Source organism: Pelobates fuscus, chromosome 3 (genome assembly GCF_036172605.1).
Source record: "Pelobates fuscus isolate aPelFus1 chromosome 3, aPelFus1.pri, whole genome shotgun sequence".
NCBI classification, from domain to species: domain Eukaryota; kingdom Metazoa; phylum Chordata; class Amphibia; order Anura; family Pelobatidae; genus Pelobates; species Pelobates fuscus.
Window position 1 is genome coordinate 145,196,672 of NC_086319.1, and position 17,943 is coordinate 145,214,614.

General features: G+C 42.0%; 1 protein-coding gene across 1 annotated transcript; it reads left to right on the forward strand.

The window, feature by feature from the left end:
* The first annotated feature begins 6,976 nt into the window (after positions 1 to 6,976).
* Positions 6,977 to 17,035, forward strand: CCNG1 (cyclin G1). Its single transcript, XM_063447501.1, has 7 exons — positions 6,977 to 7,164; positions 10,911 to 11,174; positions 11,391 to 11,644; positions 12,400 to 12,478; positions 15,149 to 15,247; positions 16,160 to 16,355; positions 16,933 to 17,035. Exons 2-6 carry the CDS (start codon positions 10,911 to 10,913, stop codon positions 16,349 to 16,351), a joined length of 888 nt encoding a protein of 295 aa, XP_063303571.1. The 5' UTR covers positions 6,977 to 7,164; the 3' UTR covers positions 16,352 to 16,355; positions 16,933 to 17,035.
* Positions 17,036 to 17,943: the final 908 nt, after the last annotated feature.

Sequence of the window (17,943 nt, forward strand, 5' to 3'; positions counted from 1 at the left end):
TTGTCTCTATACTGACCTTGACCTTCTGTATTACCCCTGGGACTAACTTAACAGACAATTCAAACGACACTATAATGTTTGGGTGGGACAGACAACATTTTGACATGTCTCAGGACAATTACACCTGCTTTGCCAACACTAACATGTCCCTCCCCAGCTGCAGACTATTGCATAGTTACATAGCTGAAAAGAAACTTGCGGCCATCAAGTTCAGCCTTCCTCACATTTCTTTTTTGCTGTTGAAAGAAGGCAAAAAAAAAAACAGTTTGAAGCACTTCCAATTTTGCAACAAACTAGGAAAAAAAATTATTCTTGACCCCAGAATGGCAGTCAGATTTATCCTTGGATCAAGAGGCTATTACCCTACATTGAAAAATCATATCCTTGAATATTCTGTTTTTGCAAGTATGCATCTAGTTGCTGTTTGAACATCTGTATGGACTCTGATAAAACCACTTTTTCAGGCAGAGAATTCCACATCCTTATTGTTCTTACAGTTAAAAAAAACCTTTCCTTTGGCTTAGACGAAATCTTCTTTCTTCCAGTCTAAACGCATGACTTCGTGTCCTATGTAAAGTCCGGTTTGTGAATAGATTTCCACACAATGGTTTGTATTTGCCCCGAATATATCTGTATAATGTTATCATATCCCCTCTCAGGCGACGTTTTTCTAAATTAAATAGGATTAAATTTGTTAACCTTTCTTCATAGCTGATATGTTCCATTCCTTTTATTAATTTTGTAGCCCGCCTCTGCACTTTTTCTAGTGCCATAATATCCTTCTTTAGAACAGGTGCCCACAATTGCATAGCATATTCAATATGTGGTCTTACCAGTGATTTATAAAGAGGGAAAATTATATTCCCATCCCGAGAATGAATGCCCTTTTTTATGCATGACAATACCTTACTGGCCTTAGCCACTGCTGATTGACATTGCACATTGTTGCATAGTTTGTCTATAACAATTCCCAACTCCTTTTTGTGTGTTGTTATCCTGAATTCGCTTCCATTAAGGGTATACATTGCTTGTGCATTCTTTACGCCGAAGTGCATAACTTTGCATTTTTTAACATTTAACTTCATCTGCCATTTGAGTGCCCAGTCCCCTAGTCTATCTAAATCCCTCTGCAGCAAAGTAATATCTTGCTCACATTGTATTACTTTACAGAGTTTTGTTTCATCTGCAAACACTGAAACATGACGTTCAATGCTTTTTTTCAAGATCATTTAGGAAAATGTTAAATAGAAGGGGTCCCAGAACCGCACCCTGAGGGACACCACTTGCCACCTCTGTCCAGCTTGAAAATTTACCATTAATGACAACTCTTTGTACTCCATTTTTAAGCCAATGTTCTACCCAAGAACAAGCATTTTCATCTAGCCCGATTTCTTTGAGTTTGAACACTAATCCATTGTGTGGAACTGTATCAAATGCCTTGGCAAAATCAAAATAGATCACATCCTCTGCAGCACCCTGATCTATACTTCTACTTACTTCTTGGTAGAATTCAATAAAGTTAGTTTGATATGACCTGTGCTTCATAAAACCATGCTGATTTTTGCTTATAACCATGTTCTTCTCAATGAATTGTTGAATATTATCTCTTAATAACCTTTCAAATATTTTCCCAGTCACAGAAGTTAAAGGGACACTCCAGGCACCCAGACCACTTCTGCCCATTGGAGTGGTCTGGGTGCCAACTCCCACTACCCTTAACCCTGCTAGTGAAATTATTGCAGTTTTTTATAAACGGAAGTGCTAGAGCATCGCTGGACGTCCTCACGCTGTGTGAAGACCTCCAGCGTCACTCAATTGCCCATAGGAAAGCATTTAAAAGCATTTTTAATGCTTTCCTATGGAGAGCTCTAATGCACGTGCGCGGCATGGCCGCGCACGCGCATTAGGTTTCCTCAGCCGGCGGGATCAGTCTCGCCCACCGGCTGACATAATCACTGGGAGGAGCGGCAGCGACCCGAAACCACCGCCGAGGGACATCGGTGGGTACTCAGGTAAGTGACTTGAAGGGGTTTTCACCCCTTCAGCTACCAGGGGATGGGAGGTGGGAGGGGACCTGCAGGTGCCAGGAAAACTGATTGTTTTCCTGGCACTGGAGAGTCCCTTTTAGCTCACAGGTCTATAATTTCCAGGCAAGGATTTTGAACCCTTTTTGAATATAGGAACCATATCTGCCTTCCTCCAATCCTCCGGAACACTTCCTGAAAGAAAAGAATCTTGAAAGATTAGAGGTTCACTTATTTCTACACTTAGTTCCTTAAGTACTCATGGATGAATACCGTCAGGCCCTGGAGCTTTGTTTATATGAACTTTATTTAGTTACTTCAGCACCTTGTCTTGAGTTAACCAATTACAACTTTTCTGCAAGTTTTTAGCAGGAATCATTTGCACATCTATATGGGTTCTTCCTTAATATATCAAATATTGTTCCCAGACATACTTAAATGTAAGCCACATTCCAGACCAAAGAGAGATTGGTATGATACTTTGTTAGGGGCTACATGAACAGCTACAGGGTATCTAAATGCTATGGATCCAGAGGTAGTGAGAAATAAAATAGCAGGTGTAGGCAGAGATTTGGACAGTGCACTCAAGTTACAAGCTCAATGGATGCCCTCCATATTTCCCCCTCAAGCCTTTACCCTATCCTACAACAACGAGGCGCTTCAGCTATTTAACATGAGTGTGTATGCAACCCAGGAAATACTAACCAATCTCACTGAATTAATTAAAGGGACTCTATAGTCACCATATAAAAGCAAGAAAGACAGGTCCCCCAGCCTTCCTTCTTGCTTTTATATGTACTTTCATTTATTTAAAATAATTTTCGAGGTGGTTTTATATTAAAAACTTACCTCCATTCCAGCGCCGAGTTCCCAGCCATGCCGCACCCCCTTTTTCGTCAAAATGACGAAATCGCGGTGCCCAATAGGACGCTTCTCACAGAGAAGCGTCATCGCGATGTGGTGGCTTCGCGCTGCACCAATCGCGTTCTTCATAGAGCGGCATTGAATGCCGCCCTATGAAGATAGTCAGCGCTATACCGCTCAGCTCAGCTCGCTTTCTAAAATTATCAATAAGGGGGGGACCTACTGTCCCCCCCCGGCCCCCACCCCTGAGCGGCGGGTGGGGGCCCTAAAATTATCAATAAGGGGGGGGACCTACTGCCCCCCCCGGCCCCCACCCCTGAGCGGCAGGTGGGGGCCCTAAAATTATCAATAGGGGGGGGACCTACTGCCCCCCCCCCCGGCCCCCACCCCGGGGGGGGGGGCAGTAGGTCCCCCCCAAAGAACTTTCCCACGCTTGTAAAATGACACAGAGCACTGTGATTGGATGGATTTCAAGCCATCCAATCACAGTGCTCTGTGTCATTTTACAAGCGTGGGAAAATTCCAAAGAACTTTCCCACGCTTTTAAAATGACACAGAGCACTGTGATTGGATGGATTTCAAGCCATCCAATCACAGTGCTCTGTGTCATTTTACAAGCGTGGGAAAGTTCATCCAATCACAGTGCTCTGTGTCATTTTACAAGCGTGGGAAAATTCCAAAGAACTTTCCCACGCTTGTAAAATGACACAGAGCACTGTGATTGGATGGATTTTGTCACGATACTGGGGAACCCAACACGCTAACACACACACAGACACACAGACAGAAAGTGTGCAGTACCGGTCCTTAGAGTGGCCGGGCTAAGCACACACAGAATAGTCAGGAGACAAGCCGAGTAAGGGGAACCAGAAAACAGAATAACGAGAAACAAGCCGAGGTCAAAGGGTAGGAGAAAGTCACAAAGTCAGTATAACAAGCCAGAGAGTACGTAACCAGAAAGCACACGTTCAGAATCAATACTATAAAGCAAAGACCACAACAGGGCACAGATAGACAGGAAAGGTAAGTATTTAAATCCTAGCCTGAATCCTGATTGGCTAACCACCAATCAGTATTAACAAACACACGTTGGGGATATCTATACCCCCCACTGTGTTTGTTGCACTGTAGCTTTAACGCCGGGTCACGTGAGTGACCCCGGCGCTTAGATAATAGTGCCGGCTCCCAGCGTGCAGCGTTAGACATGCTGCCGCTGGGAGGAGGAGAGGAGGACGCGAGCGGCGTGTCAAGAGGAGAGGACGCCGCTCGCTTATCGGTAAGGGGAGAGGGGACCGCGGGCGGCGACGGACCGAGGGTGAGTGCTGCGAGAGGATTGCAGCCTCCCCTCACCGCTGCCCGCGGAGCCCTGACAGATTTCAAGCCATCCAATCACAGTGCTCTGTGTCATTTTACAAGCGTGGGAAAATTCCAAAGAACTTTCCCACGCTTGTAAAATGACACAGAGCACTGTGATTGGATGGATTTCAAGCCACCAATCAGAGTGTTCTTAGCTTAATTGCAGGGCGGGGCAAGGCTTTGTAAGCCTTCCCCCGCCCTGCAGAGCTCAGTCTGCGCGGAGCCCTCCATGGGTGAAGATGGATTATTTTTTTTGCGCTCGGGTTTTTTTTGTTTTTTTTTTAATTGCGTCGGTTATTACGGCTTTTTATTTGGCCTTTTCTGGGGCTGAAGAAAGAAGATTTTAGAAGAAAGAAAACATCGAATGGTAAGTTGTTTTTATCTCATTTTTTTTTTTTACAGGTTTTTAGTTAATGGTCCCCCCCCTCATTATTTTTAGGGTGAGGGGGGTAGGAAGGGAGATATTTTTTTTTGGGGGGGGGAGGGTTAACTAGGGTCCCCCCCTTTGTATTTAGGGCCCCCACCCACCGCTCAGGGGTGGGGGCCGGGGGGGACAATAGGTCCCCCCCTTATTGATCATTTTAGGGCCCCCACCCGCCGCACAGGGGTGGGGGCCGGGGGGGGGACAGTAGGCCTCCCCTTATCGATAATTTTAGGGCCCCCATCCGCCGCTCAGGGGTGGGGGCCGGGGGGGGACAATAGGTCCCCCCCTTGATAATTTTAGGGCCCACACCCGCCGCACAGGGGTGGGGGCCAGGGGGGGACAGTAGGTCCCCCCCTTATCGATAATTTTAGGGCCCCCACCCACCGCTCAGGCGTGGGGGCCGGGGGGACACAATAGATCCCCCCTTGATAATTTTAGGGCCCCCACCCGCCGCACAGGGGTGGGGACCGGGGGGGGACAGTAGGTCCCCCCCTCTTATCGATAATTTTAGGGCCCCCACCCGCCGCTCAGGGGTGGGGGCCGGGGGGGGGACAGTAGGTCCCCCCCCTTATTGATAATTTTAAGGCCCCCACCTGCCGCACAGGGGTGGGACAGTAGGTCCCCCCCCTTATTGATCATTTTAGGGCCCCCACCCCTGTCTCTCCCCCCCCCCCCTTCTACCACAATTGTGGACAGACAGCATCCCTGTGGGTTCGGGCTTCACAGCAGTGCTGACAGGCTATCAGCACACAAAGCGCGTTCACAGTGCTTTGTGTGCTGATAGCCCGTCTGATGTATTCACCGAGAATGCATCGGACGAGAGGCCTTTTTAGGGCCTCTGAACTCGGAAGTCCCTCTGGTGGCCGTCTGATTGACTGCAACAAGAGGTGTTCCAAGCTTCCAATGTAAACACTGCATTTTCTCAGAAAATACAGTGCTTACAAGAAAAAGGCTCCGGGTAGCTGTAGCACTCACCTGAACAACCTCATTAAGCTGAAGTTGTTCAGGTGACTATAGTGTCCCTTTAAGTATACTGCTTGTAGTCTGCAATACATATACATGCTTCAGCAGAAAGACACTACACAAATGAACCTTCTGAATCTAAAGGCTTCCACTGCACGCAATATGTTTGGTAAATGTATGAACCCTGACATGTGGTTAGAATTGATACTAACCAACAAAGCTGTAATGCTACAATGTGCATAGCACTCTTTGCAGCACATTACTTTCTAAAAAGTTACTTTTGTTAACCTTGGTATTATAGCATAGCTTAGATAAGACTCTTAAGTATGTAATTGTTGCTTGTTTTCAGGTACACATGTGCAGTAGACTAATGCCATGTTATATATGCAATGCTCTCCCAATTAAAACATGATATGATATTTGAACTACAACAGAGTATGTGGTTTTCCTGAACACTCGTACATCTAATTAGGTGCCTCTGGTTATCTCTTGGATGATTTATCCATTGTAAATTTCTATATCGGGGGTAGGAGATAGGAAACCAGGTATAAAGTACAAACTTTTAAACAGCGAACACCTTATTGAGCAAAAACTTTTAAACTTATTCTAGGGGTTTATTCACTAAAATGTTAAAAGTCAAAATAATCACATTCCATCAACCAGTCTTTCTTGGTTTCTTATGGCTCAATGTTTCTCCTCTGCATTCACAATTTCAAAGTAATGTTGGTTGTATCCTTACTGGCTCGCCCGTTGAATTCCCTCACCATTGCTCATGCAATGTTACAACATTATGGGTTATGATACAATAATACACATTACCAACCCCATCCGCTGTTGGGTATAAGGTGTTTGGGTACCAAATGCTGTTTCTGTGTAGTTGCACATGGTGAACGTTGATGGAATGTACTCTCTCTAATTCTAACTGCTCTGTCAATGTGTTCTTTCAATGAAAATGGTAAATATATATATTGTCAAGAAATTTGTGCAAAACCCTACATGTGTTGTGTTTAGTCAATACCCTTTTAACATCCTTTCCAATAAGATTACTGCACACTATGAAACTACAGTAAGAGGGGGTGGCAAACTATTGTAGTAATTACTTTTAATGGCTCTAAGTGGTGGGAGTTATACTTTCAGCATTGTACGAGAATCAATACTTCATGCTGACTGGACTAGAACGTTCCTTTAAATATCCCTCCATCTTTGGTATGGGTGAGCTATGTACTCCAGCAGATGGCGCAATGTATCATTTCCCAGATATGGCTATGCCTGTGACTGAGTGATACTGAGAGCCAATGGATGAGTGGAGGCATGGCTATGATCCCTTCTATATAAGTGACTGCTGGTCAGCTTTGCTCTAGTCAGCTGAGTAAAGAAGTATTGAATAGGAGTCTCGTATAGGGGTGGGGAAGCTTAATTCATACAGCTTTCTTACAATTAATGCAAACGTTTGCTAGAAACCTTAGTTTAAATCAAATCCGAAGTAACTTCTGTAACATAAGAGATCGACCTCCCTTTACCCTATAAGAGAAGGTAAGTGACTTTTTTATAATAACTGAAAGCATAAGTTTTTGCATGTTTCTTATTAACACCTGCTCACTGTCTCTGGGAGATTTTGATTTTATTGCATGTAACTTCTACAGCTTTCAGGTTCTGCTAAGCCTATTTATATAGTTAATGAACCAGTATCAATACATGTATGATTAGGGTTTGTTGGATAAATCTCTCTAGGGAGGAATATTTGCTGGGTTGCATTAACCCTTTGAGTGTTAGAGGTGACCTAACGTATTGCACATCTGACAGCCAAAACGAGTTGGAACGTTAAGGTTCCGTGTAGTTCTGGTCCCTGCTATCCTACATTGCGCCTTTCGTGGAATGTTTTTAGTTCAAGTATCACTGTAATGGTCAGCTCTGATCACTAAGCTTGCAATCGTAACAGGGCTTAAATGCTTCTGCTTGCAACTGTTACCGTATCCGGGGCTCCATTTGAGCTGGGCCTATTCTACAGACATGTCCAGGCTTGTCCTGTGAGAATAGTGGGAGGAGCTTCGGCAGTGACGGCCTGACTTGACATTCGGTGATAACCATCCATAGTGTTCTCTCATTGGTTGAGGAGAAAGGGAGGTCGAGCGCTGACCATAGTGGGCGTGGCCTAACAATCTGTCATGGCCGTTTACTGTCTCTCTGTCACATTAGTAGGGTACAGCAACGCATGGAATAGTTGAAAGGGGGCGGAGGAAGCAGCCTCTGTTTAATGTGAGCGCTCAGGCACTCTCGCTCTTTTTGGGGGGATATTGCCGTGTTCAATTTCTGTCAGTCTCATTCAAAGCATGAATCTTTGATGGCCTGCTCCATAAAACTATTGGTTAATGTCACTAGAGCAAATAAAATTAGGTTAAGACTGTCCCTTGTATGATTCACTAGGACCAACGTAAGCCTAATTAAGTAATCAGTGACCCATAACTCTTTCTTTACTAGGGTTAGGTAATAGTTTGGAAAATGGATTTTAGCAGTTCTGTTACAGGCCTATAATTTTTTTTTTTTTAAATATCTTCTGCCCCACTCTATATTCCATATGTACATGCCTATTACCTTGGAGCAGGGCCTATATTGGGCTCAACTCCTTCTGTTCCTATTTTCCCTCCATCTTGCTTTGTAGCTCTGTTATACACTGTCATATCGTTAAAGGGACACTATAGGTGCCAAAAGAACTTAAGCTTAATGAACTAGTTTTTGTGTATCTTTCATGCCTCTGCATTTTCACTGCTCAGTTCTCTGCCATTTAGGAGTTCACTTACTTTATTTATGCAGCCTAATCTCACCTCCCTGCATGTGGTTTACACAGCCTTCCTAAACACTCACTGTAAAGAGAGATATAATGTTTACACAGGTGATAAAAAACGTTCTAAAGTAAGCCATCATTTGATTGAAAATGAAACCATATTTCTTTCATGCGGGGAGGGGACATGTGGCTAGGGCTGCATAAACATAAACAAAAGTGATTTTAACTCCTAAATGGCAGGGAATTTAGTAATGAGACTGCAGGGGCATGATCTTTACACTAAAACTGCTTTAATAAACATAAAGGGACACTATAGGCACCCAGACCACTTTAGCTCATTGAAGTGGTCTGGTTGCAGTGTCCCTGTGGCGGACTGACTGGGTACCACCGCCAATCACACATCCTAGTGCTCTCAGAGTACCATAAGCACCGCACCGGACACCATAACCACTGTAGCCCCCTTGGCTGGGGTCTTGCCGTCCCTTCCCACCCTAGGCCAAACACCTACATCCATCTCCCAGTGGGAAGACTTCTCCTCCAAGAGAGTATCGCTGTATAGCCGGTAAAAGAGCAATTGGTATAGCTGCTGAGCCAAGGCTTAATGCTGGGAGTCATCTGTTTATTAGAGGCCACACACAGCCTTTTATGCAAACCCCATGCAAGGGGTTTCCTGCACAAAATAACAGGGTCATGCCTCCCCTGTACCTGAGAGATAGAGTCAGGAACACATTTTCCAAACACCCCAAAATATATAAAAAAAAAAAAAAAAAAAGTCACATCTCCTGACAGCCCCGATCTGGGTGACCAACATACCCCAAAATTACCCAGATCGGTTTGGGTTTTCCATGGAAGTCATAATTTGACCAACCGCACACAATCGATCAAGTTCGGTAGTTTAAAAACAAACTACCGAACGATTCCCCGAACAGTACCCTTCTAAGTTGTTTAGAACCGAATGCAGGTGATGATGTAAGTCGAGAGGTGTTCGGGAATTTCAGTCTCCGATTTTAGTTCCATGAGCTCGATGACCAAACACCGCTGCCTGCGTTTTTATGCAAACAAGATGGTCGCCACCTCGTGGTTGTTCATACTAATTGCGGCCACTCAGACGAACAATTAGAGCACTGCGGTGGAACTTGTTACAGGATGTCAATTGGCCTTAACAAGCACCTGGGTGGTCTCTAGTCCGTGCGGTTGTTCGGGAGTTAGTTTGGTTCCTGAACCAAATGGAAAATCCCACAAACAAAGTCTTTTTTCACATGGCTTTTACAGGGTCCAAAGTCCCTGGCAAGAAGGCTCCTCCAGGAGCGCGTGGCGGTTACTTTTGCCACAGTCCCTAATGCCCTTAGTTCTGCAATGTAAGTGAGACACTCTCTAGTGGCTGTCTACCAGAAAGTCACTAGACGCGCTTCCTGCTTGCTAAGCGACTTTTGGTCATCTAATTGACGCTGCACGTTCTCACGCTTTGCATGAGGACATCCAGTGTCAAGGAAATCCCCATAGGAAAGCATTACATGCAGTTCTCTTCGATTTAGGAGTTAAATCACTTTGTTTATGCAGTACTAGCCTGATCTCCCCTGCCTTTGACTTACACAGCCGCCCTACACACTAAATCTAATTTTTAAACTTCCTTTACAGACTACTTCATCCTTTTTTTTAATGTTTACATTGCAGCCCTAATGCTTTCCTGATGTTAGTACATTCCATGTATTTCTCCAGCGTGGACTTTAATACTGTTTAGGACAGCATCGAATGTCCTAGAGCAGGGGTTCTCAACCCAGTCCTCAGGACCCCCTACCAGTCCAGGATTTGGGGATTACCTGGGTGTGTCTAAGGTGTTTAGAAAAAGGGGAAAAAAACACCTGAGACTCTAAGGTGGTTTTTTTCATCTTTTTCTAAACACCTTAGACACACCCAGGTGATCCCTAAACCATGGACTGGTAGGGGGTCCTTGAGGACAAGGTTGAGAACCCCTGTCCTAGAGTATTGGTATAAGCAGTGTAAATCCCTGTTCATAACAGGACACCCAGGTATCAAGCAATAGCTGGGTCTCCCCTCTGTCAGCGGGGGCAATTTTTAGTAACCCCAGGCTGACTGAATAGCTTATGCAGTGCTGAAAGTCTGCACTGCGTATGTTTAAATCCATTCAGAACAACGCAGCTCAGCAATCCTGTTCAGCTGCAGTTAAACTTTCTGGTAAATTGTTAATCCATGGTTTCCTATATTTACTCATTTAAAGAAATACATCTGCAAATTGGTTCAGACCAGCACAATAGTGTATTTTTATTTTATACTAAATTACATGGCACTAAAAAAAAAAAAATCTTGCGGCACATTCAAATGGAAAATGTGTATTCTCATTTTAATTACATGGGTTGCAAAGTGTCTGGGGTTTGATTTAAAAAAAAAAAAAATATGATGCAATACATCTCTGAAACCAAATCTGCACTTTTTTGCGCTTTTTTTTTTTTTAAACTCTATTTTCCTTCTTTAATAGATGATTGAAACACTTGTAACATCAGACGCTCAAGACCTTCTTTACCAGTTGAACTCACTCTTCGAGCAGGAGCTGAAATGTCAGCCAAAGGCTTGTGGCTTGCGCCTTATTGAAACAACTCATGACAATGGCCTTCGGATGACTGCTAGACTTCGTGACTTTGAAGTGAAAGATTTGCTTAGCTTAACTCAGTTCTTTGGTTTCAGTACAGAAACATTCTCTTTATCTGTTAATCTTTTGGATCGATTCCTGTCCAGAATGAAAGTAAGTTATTTTAATATAAATATGCATATTCTATTCATAAATGTATGTGCCATCACTTTGTGACATGTAATATAGTGTTTATAGTGGCGGAGAAAAAAAGTCAAAATGCTAATTGTAAATATAAATCACAATAATGAGAACTTGGCTCGTGCATTTTCAAGTATAATTTTTAGATGCTGCATCTTTCAATGGCCTCCTACTTAATTTCTTTTTCAGATACAGCCAAAACATCTAGGCTGTGTAGGACTCACCTGTTTCTACCTCTCTGTAAAAGCAACTGAAGAAGAAAGAAATGTGCCATTGGCGACAGACCTATTAAGAATAAGTCAGTACAAATTCACAGTTTTTGATATGATGAGAATGGAAAAGATTGTTCTAGAGAAGCTGGGTTGGAAAGTTAAAGCCACAACAGCATTCCACTTCTTACAACTTTACCATTCCCTTGTTTATGAGAACTTGACTAACGAAAGGTAACTTTTTGTGTTTGTGTGTTTTGTTTTGTTTTGTTTTTGTTTGTTTTTTAAACTTTATGTAGATCAGAATGATGGATTAGGAAATAAATATAAGAGCAACTCCTCTCATATTTACTACTAACTATTTTTTTTTTTTTTTTTTTTAAATGTTCTATATTCATTTATATATATTCTGATCCATGCATGAGCATTACAAATTGTTTTTAAAGTGTCGGGCCATTGTACAGGGAGCCTACAGAAATGTGGGATAGGAATCTGAAACAAAGGCTACCTGTATATAATTTTCATAACTTTGCAGAATGACACTGGAAAAATGAAGCATGATTTCTCAGCTGATTGCTCTCTGCCAGTGACAAACGGCTTAGCTGAGGAGAGTTAACAAAAGTTAGTGCTTAGAAATGTCTGGCTCTCTGGTGTTGGTAGTGGAGATGGGATGCTATGCCAGGTGGACCACAGGCACAATTTAAAAAAACTGTTTGATTACATATAATAGGGATGTGCTAAGGCACTCTTGGCACGTTCCTTTTAATGCAAAGTCTGTCACTTTTTTTTTTTTTTTTCATAAAACATTTTAATAATCGTAAATATATTGTAGTTTAGTAAAGCTTTCAATGCATTCCTGTCATCTGTCTTTTCAGCCTAAAAATAGATTATCTGATGACAGAGCTAAAGTAATTGGTGCATATGTCCTATCAATACCATAAGGATTGAATTTGACCAGAGACATATTTAACTAATCCTTTTTTTTGTAGGAAGAAACTTTTTGTGCTTGACAAACTTGAAACACATCTTAAAGCCTGTCATGGTAGAATTGGATTCTCCAAAGCAAAGGTGAGTCAAAACAGCAGTGCAATTCAATGCAAACTGTTTGCACTTGATCTTTCACTGGAAAAACTATGAAATTGATATTCAGTGCAGTTGTGAAGAGTTCAGTTGAATAGTTTTTCATATCCAGGATTTGTCAAATTATTATTGACATTTATATAGCACCGTTTTATTTTGCAGCTCTTTACAATATTCTAAAGGGGGCATTTAACAATAAGGGAGACCGTTACAAAATGTTACATGAACAATAGGTTGATGAGGGCCATGCTCAAGAGGGCTCACAATCATTGGCACCTTGTAAAGAAAAACATATTTTCCAGCCAGTTGGAGGGAGAGCAAAATATTCCCCATAACCAACCCCATGGTCAACATGTGAGAAGGCTAGGTTACTTTTTGTAATTTCAAGACTGTGATCCTGCTATACCTACTCATCTGTATTTGTAGGTTGTCATTAAGCTCAAGGGATTATCACCATATTCATAGGTTAGTAACAGGTGGCATGTTCCTAAATCTTTGCTGGACAGGAGTTTTATTAGAAAGATAGCTGATGTAGCCTCTCTCTGGTCAGGTTTTATCTATCTCCCAATATGGACAAAAGTATTGGGACACCTGATCATTACACCAGGGAGTTTTATGGTCACATGAAAAAAAGAATCTGAAGTTACCACAGTACTCCAAATAGGCAGTAAAATAACAAGACACAGGTGCTGCTATCCCAGCTCGCTGTGGCTCCTACAGTGATATAGCAAAAAAAAATGTAGGAAAAAAAAGGGTGAGAAGCGCAACCACAAGTGGGAGGTTATGCACTGATGGTGGACAACAACGCCTGGCTCCCTACCTCTGTTTCAGTTCATCCCAAAAATGTTCGATGGAGTTGAGGTCAGGACTTTGTGCAGGTCAGTCGAGTTCTTCCACACCAAACTCATCCAACTATGTCTTTATGTTTTTTTGATTCTGGCACTGTTATTCTGGAATAGGAAAGGGCCTTCCCTCAACTGTCCCCATAAAGTTGGAATCATAGCATTATCTAAAATGTCTTGGTATGCTGAAGAATTAAGATTTCCCTTCACTGGAAGTAAGGGGTCTAGCTCAACCCTTAGACAAACGGCCCTTAATACCATTTGTCCTCTTCCACCAAACTTTACAGTTGGCACAAGGTAGTCAGGCCGGTAACAATCTCCTTGCATCCGCCAAATGCAGACTCGCTCACCACACTGCCAAACAGAGAAGCGTGATTCATTACTCAACAGAACGTGTTTCCACTGCTCTAGAGGTGATTGGCAGCATGCTTTACACCACTCAATCCAACACTTGACATTGTACTTTTTTGTTTTTTCTCTGCTATTCATGCCAGTGGAAGTTCAGACCTCTTTAGCTATGGAATCAGCAGAGCGTTGGCGACTTTTACGCATCATACGCTTCATGCCTCGGTTACCCCACTCTGTGGCTTTACGTGTTCTTCCACTTTGTGGCTGTGTTGCTGCTTTTTCTAAAAGCTTCCACTTTCCAATAATACCACTTACCGTTGACCGTGGTCTATCTAGTAAGGATGACTTTTCACAAACAGACTTATTGCAAAGGTAGCATCCAATCACAGTACCACACTTAAATTCACAGATCTTCAGAACTACCAATTTGTTCACACAAATGTGTGTAATGCAGACTGTGTAGTGGGCCCTGGGTAACCCGGCCGGTTACCTCTGCTATTAATGAAGTAAGAGACCTATTTTCCCCAGTAACCAGACGACTCACAGTTCCAGGGGTACAACAATGACTTTATTGGCCACACTTGGCTTTATACTTTCCCCATGCAAGGGGTGGATCACTCATACAATGTCCCCTGCCCGGGGTAATATAATGGGACCGGAACTCCAGTCCCTTGTTCCCGCCATTCAGTGTCCCCTCCCAGGGTCCTGCCCTTCCCAGGAGCCTTTGCAGGGACAATAACTCCAATTCGTGTGTCCCCTGCTCCCGCGATCCAAATACAGGATTTCTCACTTCACGTTGCAAGGGGTCTTCTGCCCAGGACCCTCTGTACCTGGGAATCCCAGTGCTGGAAAGACTCCCGCCTCCTGGGCTCCCAGGCACAGAAAGCCTGCCAATCCGCCATTGTCCACAAAGAGTATCCCCTGCAATCCCAGGGACACCCAGAACTGCAACTGTACGAACGGTGGCCACCCAGGGAAGCACTCATTACTTCCCTTGCGGTTTCACACTTGTGTTGCAAGTTTCTAACGTTCTAATTGATTGGTATGAACACTCTAATGGGCACTGGGGAGGTCCTCATTCGGGAGCTGAACGAGGTGGGTAGCAATCCGCAAGTGCTCCCCCTGGACGGCGTTAACGAGGTGTGAACATTCTAAATGGGGTATCAAGGTGGTCCCCGTTTGGGAGGCGAACATAACTTGTTCGTATGGGGCCTCCCGAACGGGGAGTAGGTAAAATACAAGAGTACAGCACAATATAGGGGAAAAATACGGGGAATGACACACAGCAATTTACAAACAGGCAGTGGTCCCGTCACAGACTGCATGACTAGGTGCTTGATTTTATCCACTTGTGGCAATGGGTATGAGTGAAAGATTGAAACACCATAATTAAGAGTTGTGTCTCAATGTTTGTCCATATAAAGTGTGTATAAAATTTCATTTTTTTTTTTTTCAATTTCTATTACAGCCGTCTGTATTGGCTTTGTCTGTGTTGGCTCTGGAAATACAGGAGCAGAAGTTGTTTGAACTGATTGATGCATTGGAATCTCTCCAAGTTTATTCTAAGGTGAGAATACCTTTGCACATAACTGTCTTTAATTACTTTACATAACCTAATGCATCTACGGTACGATTTTAAGGTTAGTGAGTGGCTCATGTCACATTGGGTGTTGAGAGGGGTAAAAGCTAGCATTGGCAGACATAGGATGTTTATTTCTTTTTCAGAGTCATTAAACCTAGGATTAAGGTAAAGGGTTTGTTTAGGTTTTGGTAGGTGTTTCATTGAGAGTGGACAGTGTTTAGGACGTGTGAAGTTTGATCAATTATTTGCAATCTACTCCCCCTTATATATATTTTCTTGTCTAGTTGGACCCCTATGACTGACTGACTGAGCTGCAGTAGCTGTTAGTGTGTTACTCCTCTCAACACTCAATGATGTCCTTGCTTGTTCTGCAAGGCATTTCTGTGCCTAGCCTCTCTCTCTCCCTCTCCCTCTCCCTCTTCCTCTCCCCTCCAAAACTTCATATTATAAGTACTGGAAAAAGAAGCCCCTACAGGACAGGCACTTGTAGGCAGGTGCCTACTTTGCCTTAGGTAACATCCAGCCCAGTGTTCTCCAATAGCAAAGACCATGCCTGTGCTCACATTGATGTGATGCAGCAATCTGACTTACAGTGCTATATTCTATAATTGACATCTACATGGTTTCTATTATCAGTGAGGATGCAACTCTTGAGAACTTTGAAGCTGTCTGTTACTGGAGGATGCAGGCACAATATTTTCCCTTTCAAACCATGGAGAGTGGTTAGAGAGCTCTCCTCCTCTCTACTGAGGGGACCATAATACGCACCTTTTTGGAACCTTGTCCAATATGTCACCTTGATGACCTTGTCTTGTATTTATTCAGTATTGCAATACCCTATTGGTAATGTTTCTCTAGCACTAAATGTTATATCATACATTTTTATTTTTTTTCCAGATAAGCAGCAGAGATTTGTTTTGTTGGAAAGAACTAGTATCAAAGTGTCTGGCAGAATATTCTACAAGCAAATGTTCCAAACCAAATGTTCAGAAACTCAAATGGATTGTGTCTGGTCGCACAGCAAGGCAGCTGAAGCATAGTTATTACAGAATAGCACATCTTCCTACTATTCCAGAGTCTGGCTCATGAAAAGGTATTTTAAAGTGGGTTTTGCATTATCTAGATAATAAAATATTATAATTTGTTTATGGAAATATATTAAGACTTCTAAATGGTTATTTATTGAGTCAGCATTTTAGTTGTCATATTTGGTATGCCTTCGGAGGGGTTTAGAAAAGCATGGTGGGGAGGATCTAAAACCTAAGAAGCCTGATTAGGATGAGTGAGCGGTCATGTAAATGTCAAATCTTCAACTCTTGAAGTCGAAACAATTGAAGCCTTATAGGTCACTTTTTTAATCCGGGAATTTTAACAAATCATAACTTTCATAATTTCATAATCTGAAAGATAAGGAGAAAATTAATGTGCCAAAATGAAAAGTGAATAAATTGTCAATTCTACCCAAATTTTTTCGATTCACTTAATCAACACTATTCCACTACAATGTTTGTCTGCCCTTAAAATACTACAGGTTTTTTTTTAATATTTATCTTGAACACACAAAACCAGATTCAGGCTATGACTGAATAGTTAAGGACTTTTTTGGTTTTGGTTTTTTAAGCAAAGTCTATGAGCTGTTAATCTCTAAAATCTATTTTGCTTCTTTGCAGATCAGAGCATAGAACCATCTACACTGTTGCTTTTTTAAATTATTTTTATTTATGGACTATAAATCTAAAATACAGAAATATGGAACCTGGAGAAGATTTGGCAGTGTTTGTTTGTTTTGTGTGTTTTTTTTTGGTTTTTTTTTAATAGTTTTTAAGTATTTATGGTAACAGATATGCACGAGATATATATATATATATATATATATATATATATATATATATATATATATATATATATATTCCTGTGCAACACTTCAGTAAAAACTAATGCACTTTAAATTTCAAGAGTGTTACACAAGAAACATTTAGTATTGTATTTTGTACTGAAAACCTCTTTAGACATGGAGTAATTTGCCATTTGAAATAACCTGAGTTTCAATAGCTTTAAGCCCCCAGAAATACTTACTAATCTGTATGGTGGATAAAGGCTGAAAGCTAGGGGTTTGAGAAATGTATTAAAAGTACAAGTAACAGTCTAACTTGAGTATATTTTAGATGGTCTGTATCAGTTCCTGTTCTAAAATACAGTTGGAAAAGTTTGCTAACACGAACAAGCAGTTTATCCATGATATGGCTTGCATGTGTTTTTGTTTCTTATTCAGCGAAGCTAGAAAAAACTTTATAAATTTTAGTTTTCTTGGAACACTATAGTTTAAGAATGTGATGATGGTGAGAAATGTAACACAACACATGTTAACATTGCAATGTTGTCTTTAAACTCACCTAAAATAATTTTAAATTCTGCTTTGGTGCTTGTGAATGTGTGCGTTAACATGTTCATCTGGAAACTATCTGTGATTTAAAAAAAAAAAAAAATTGTATTTCCCTCCCCAATATCTGTGAATTTCTCGGGAGAGTTAAAAAAACTTGTATGGAAGTCTGATAAAATATGCTTCAGGTTTTATGAAATATGATTTGCGCAATCCATTACTTTTTTTTTAAAAAAATATTTTTCTGCGTAGACCTCAGAACTGAAGTTGCACAAGGTCACATTGTTTAGCAGAAGTGCCT

What these genes read in the sequence shown, in the direction of transcription:
- CCNG1 (XM_063447501.1), top strand. Translation starts at nt 10,911, where the DNA reads ATGATTGAAACACTTGTAACATCAGACGCTCAAGACCTTCTTTACCAG. An exon ending in TTGGATTCTCCAAAGCAAAG is followed by an intron (nt 12,479 to 15,148) that starts GTGAGTCAAAAC and finishes TTTCTATTACAG; the next exon opens with CCGTCTGTATTGGCTTTGTC. An exon ending in CTCTCCAAGTTTATTCTAAG is followed by an intron (nt 15,248 to 16,159) that starts GTGAGAATACCT and finishes TTTTTTTTCCAG; the next exon opens with ATAAGCAGCAGAGATTTGTT.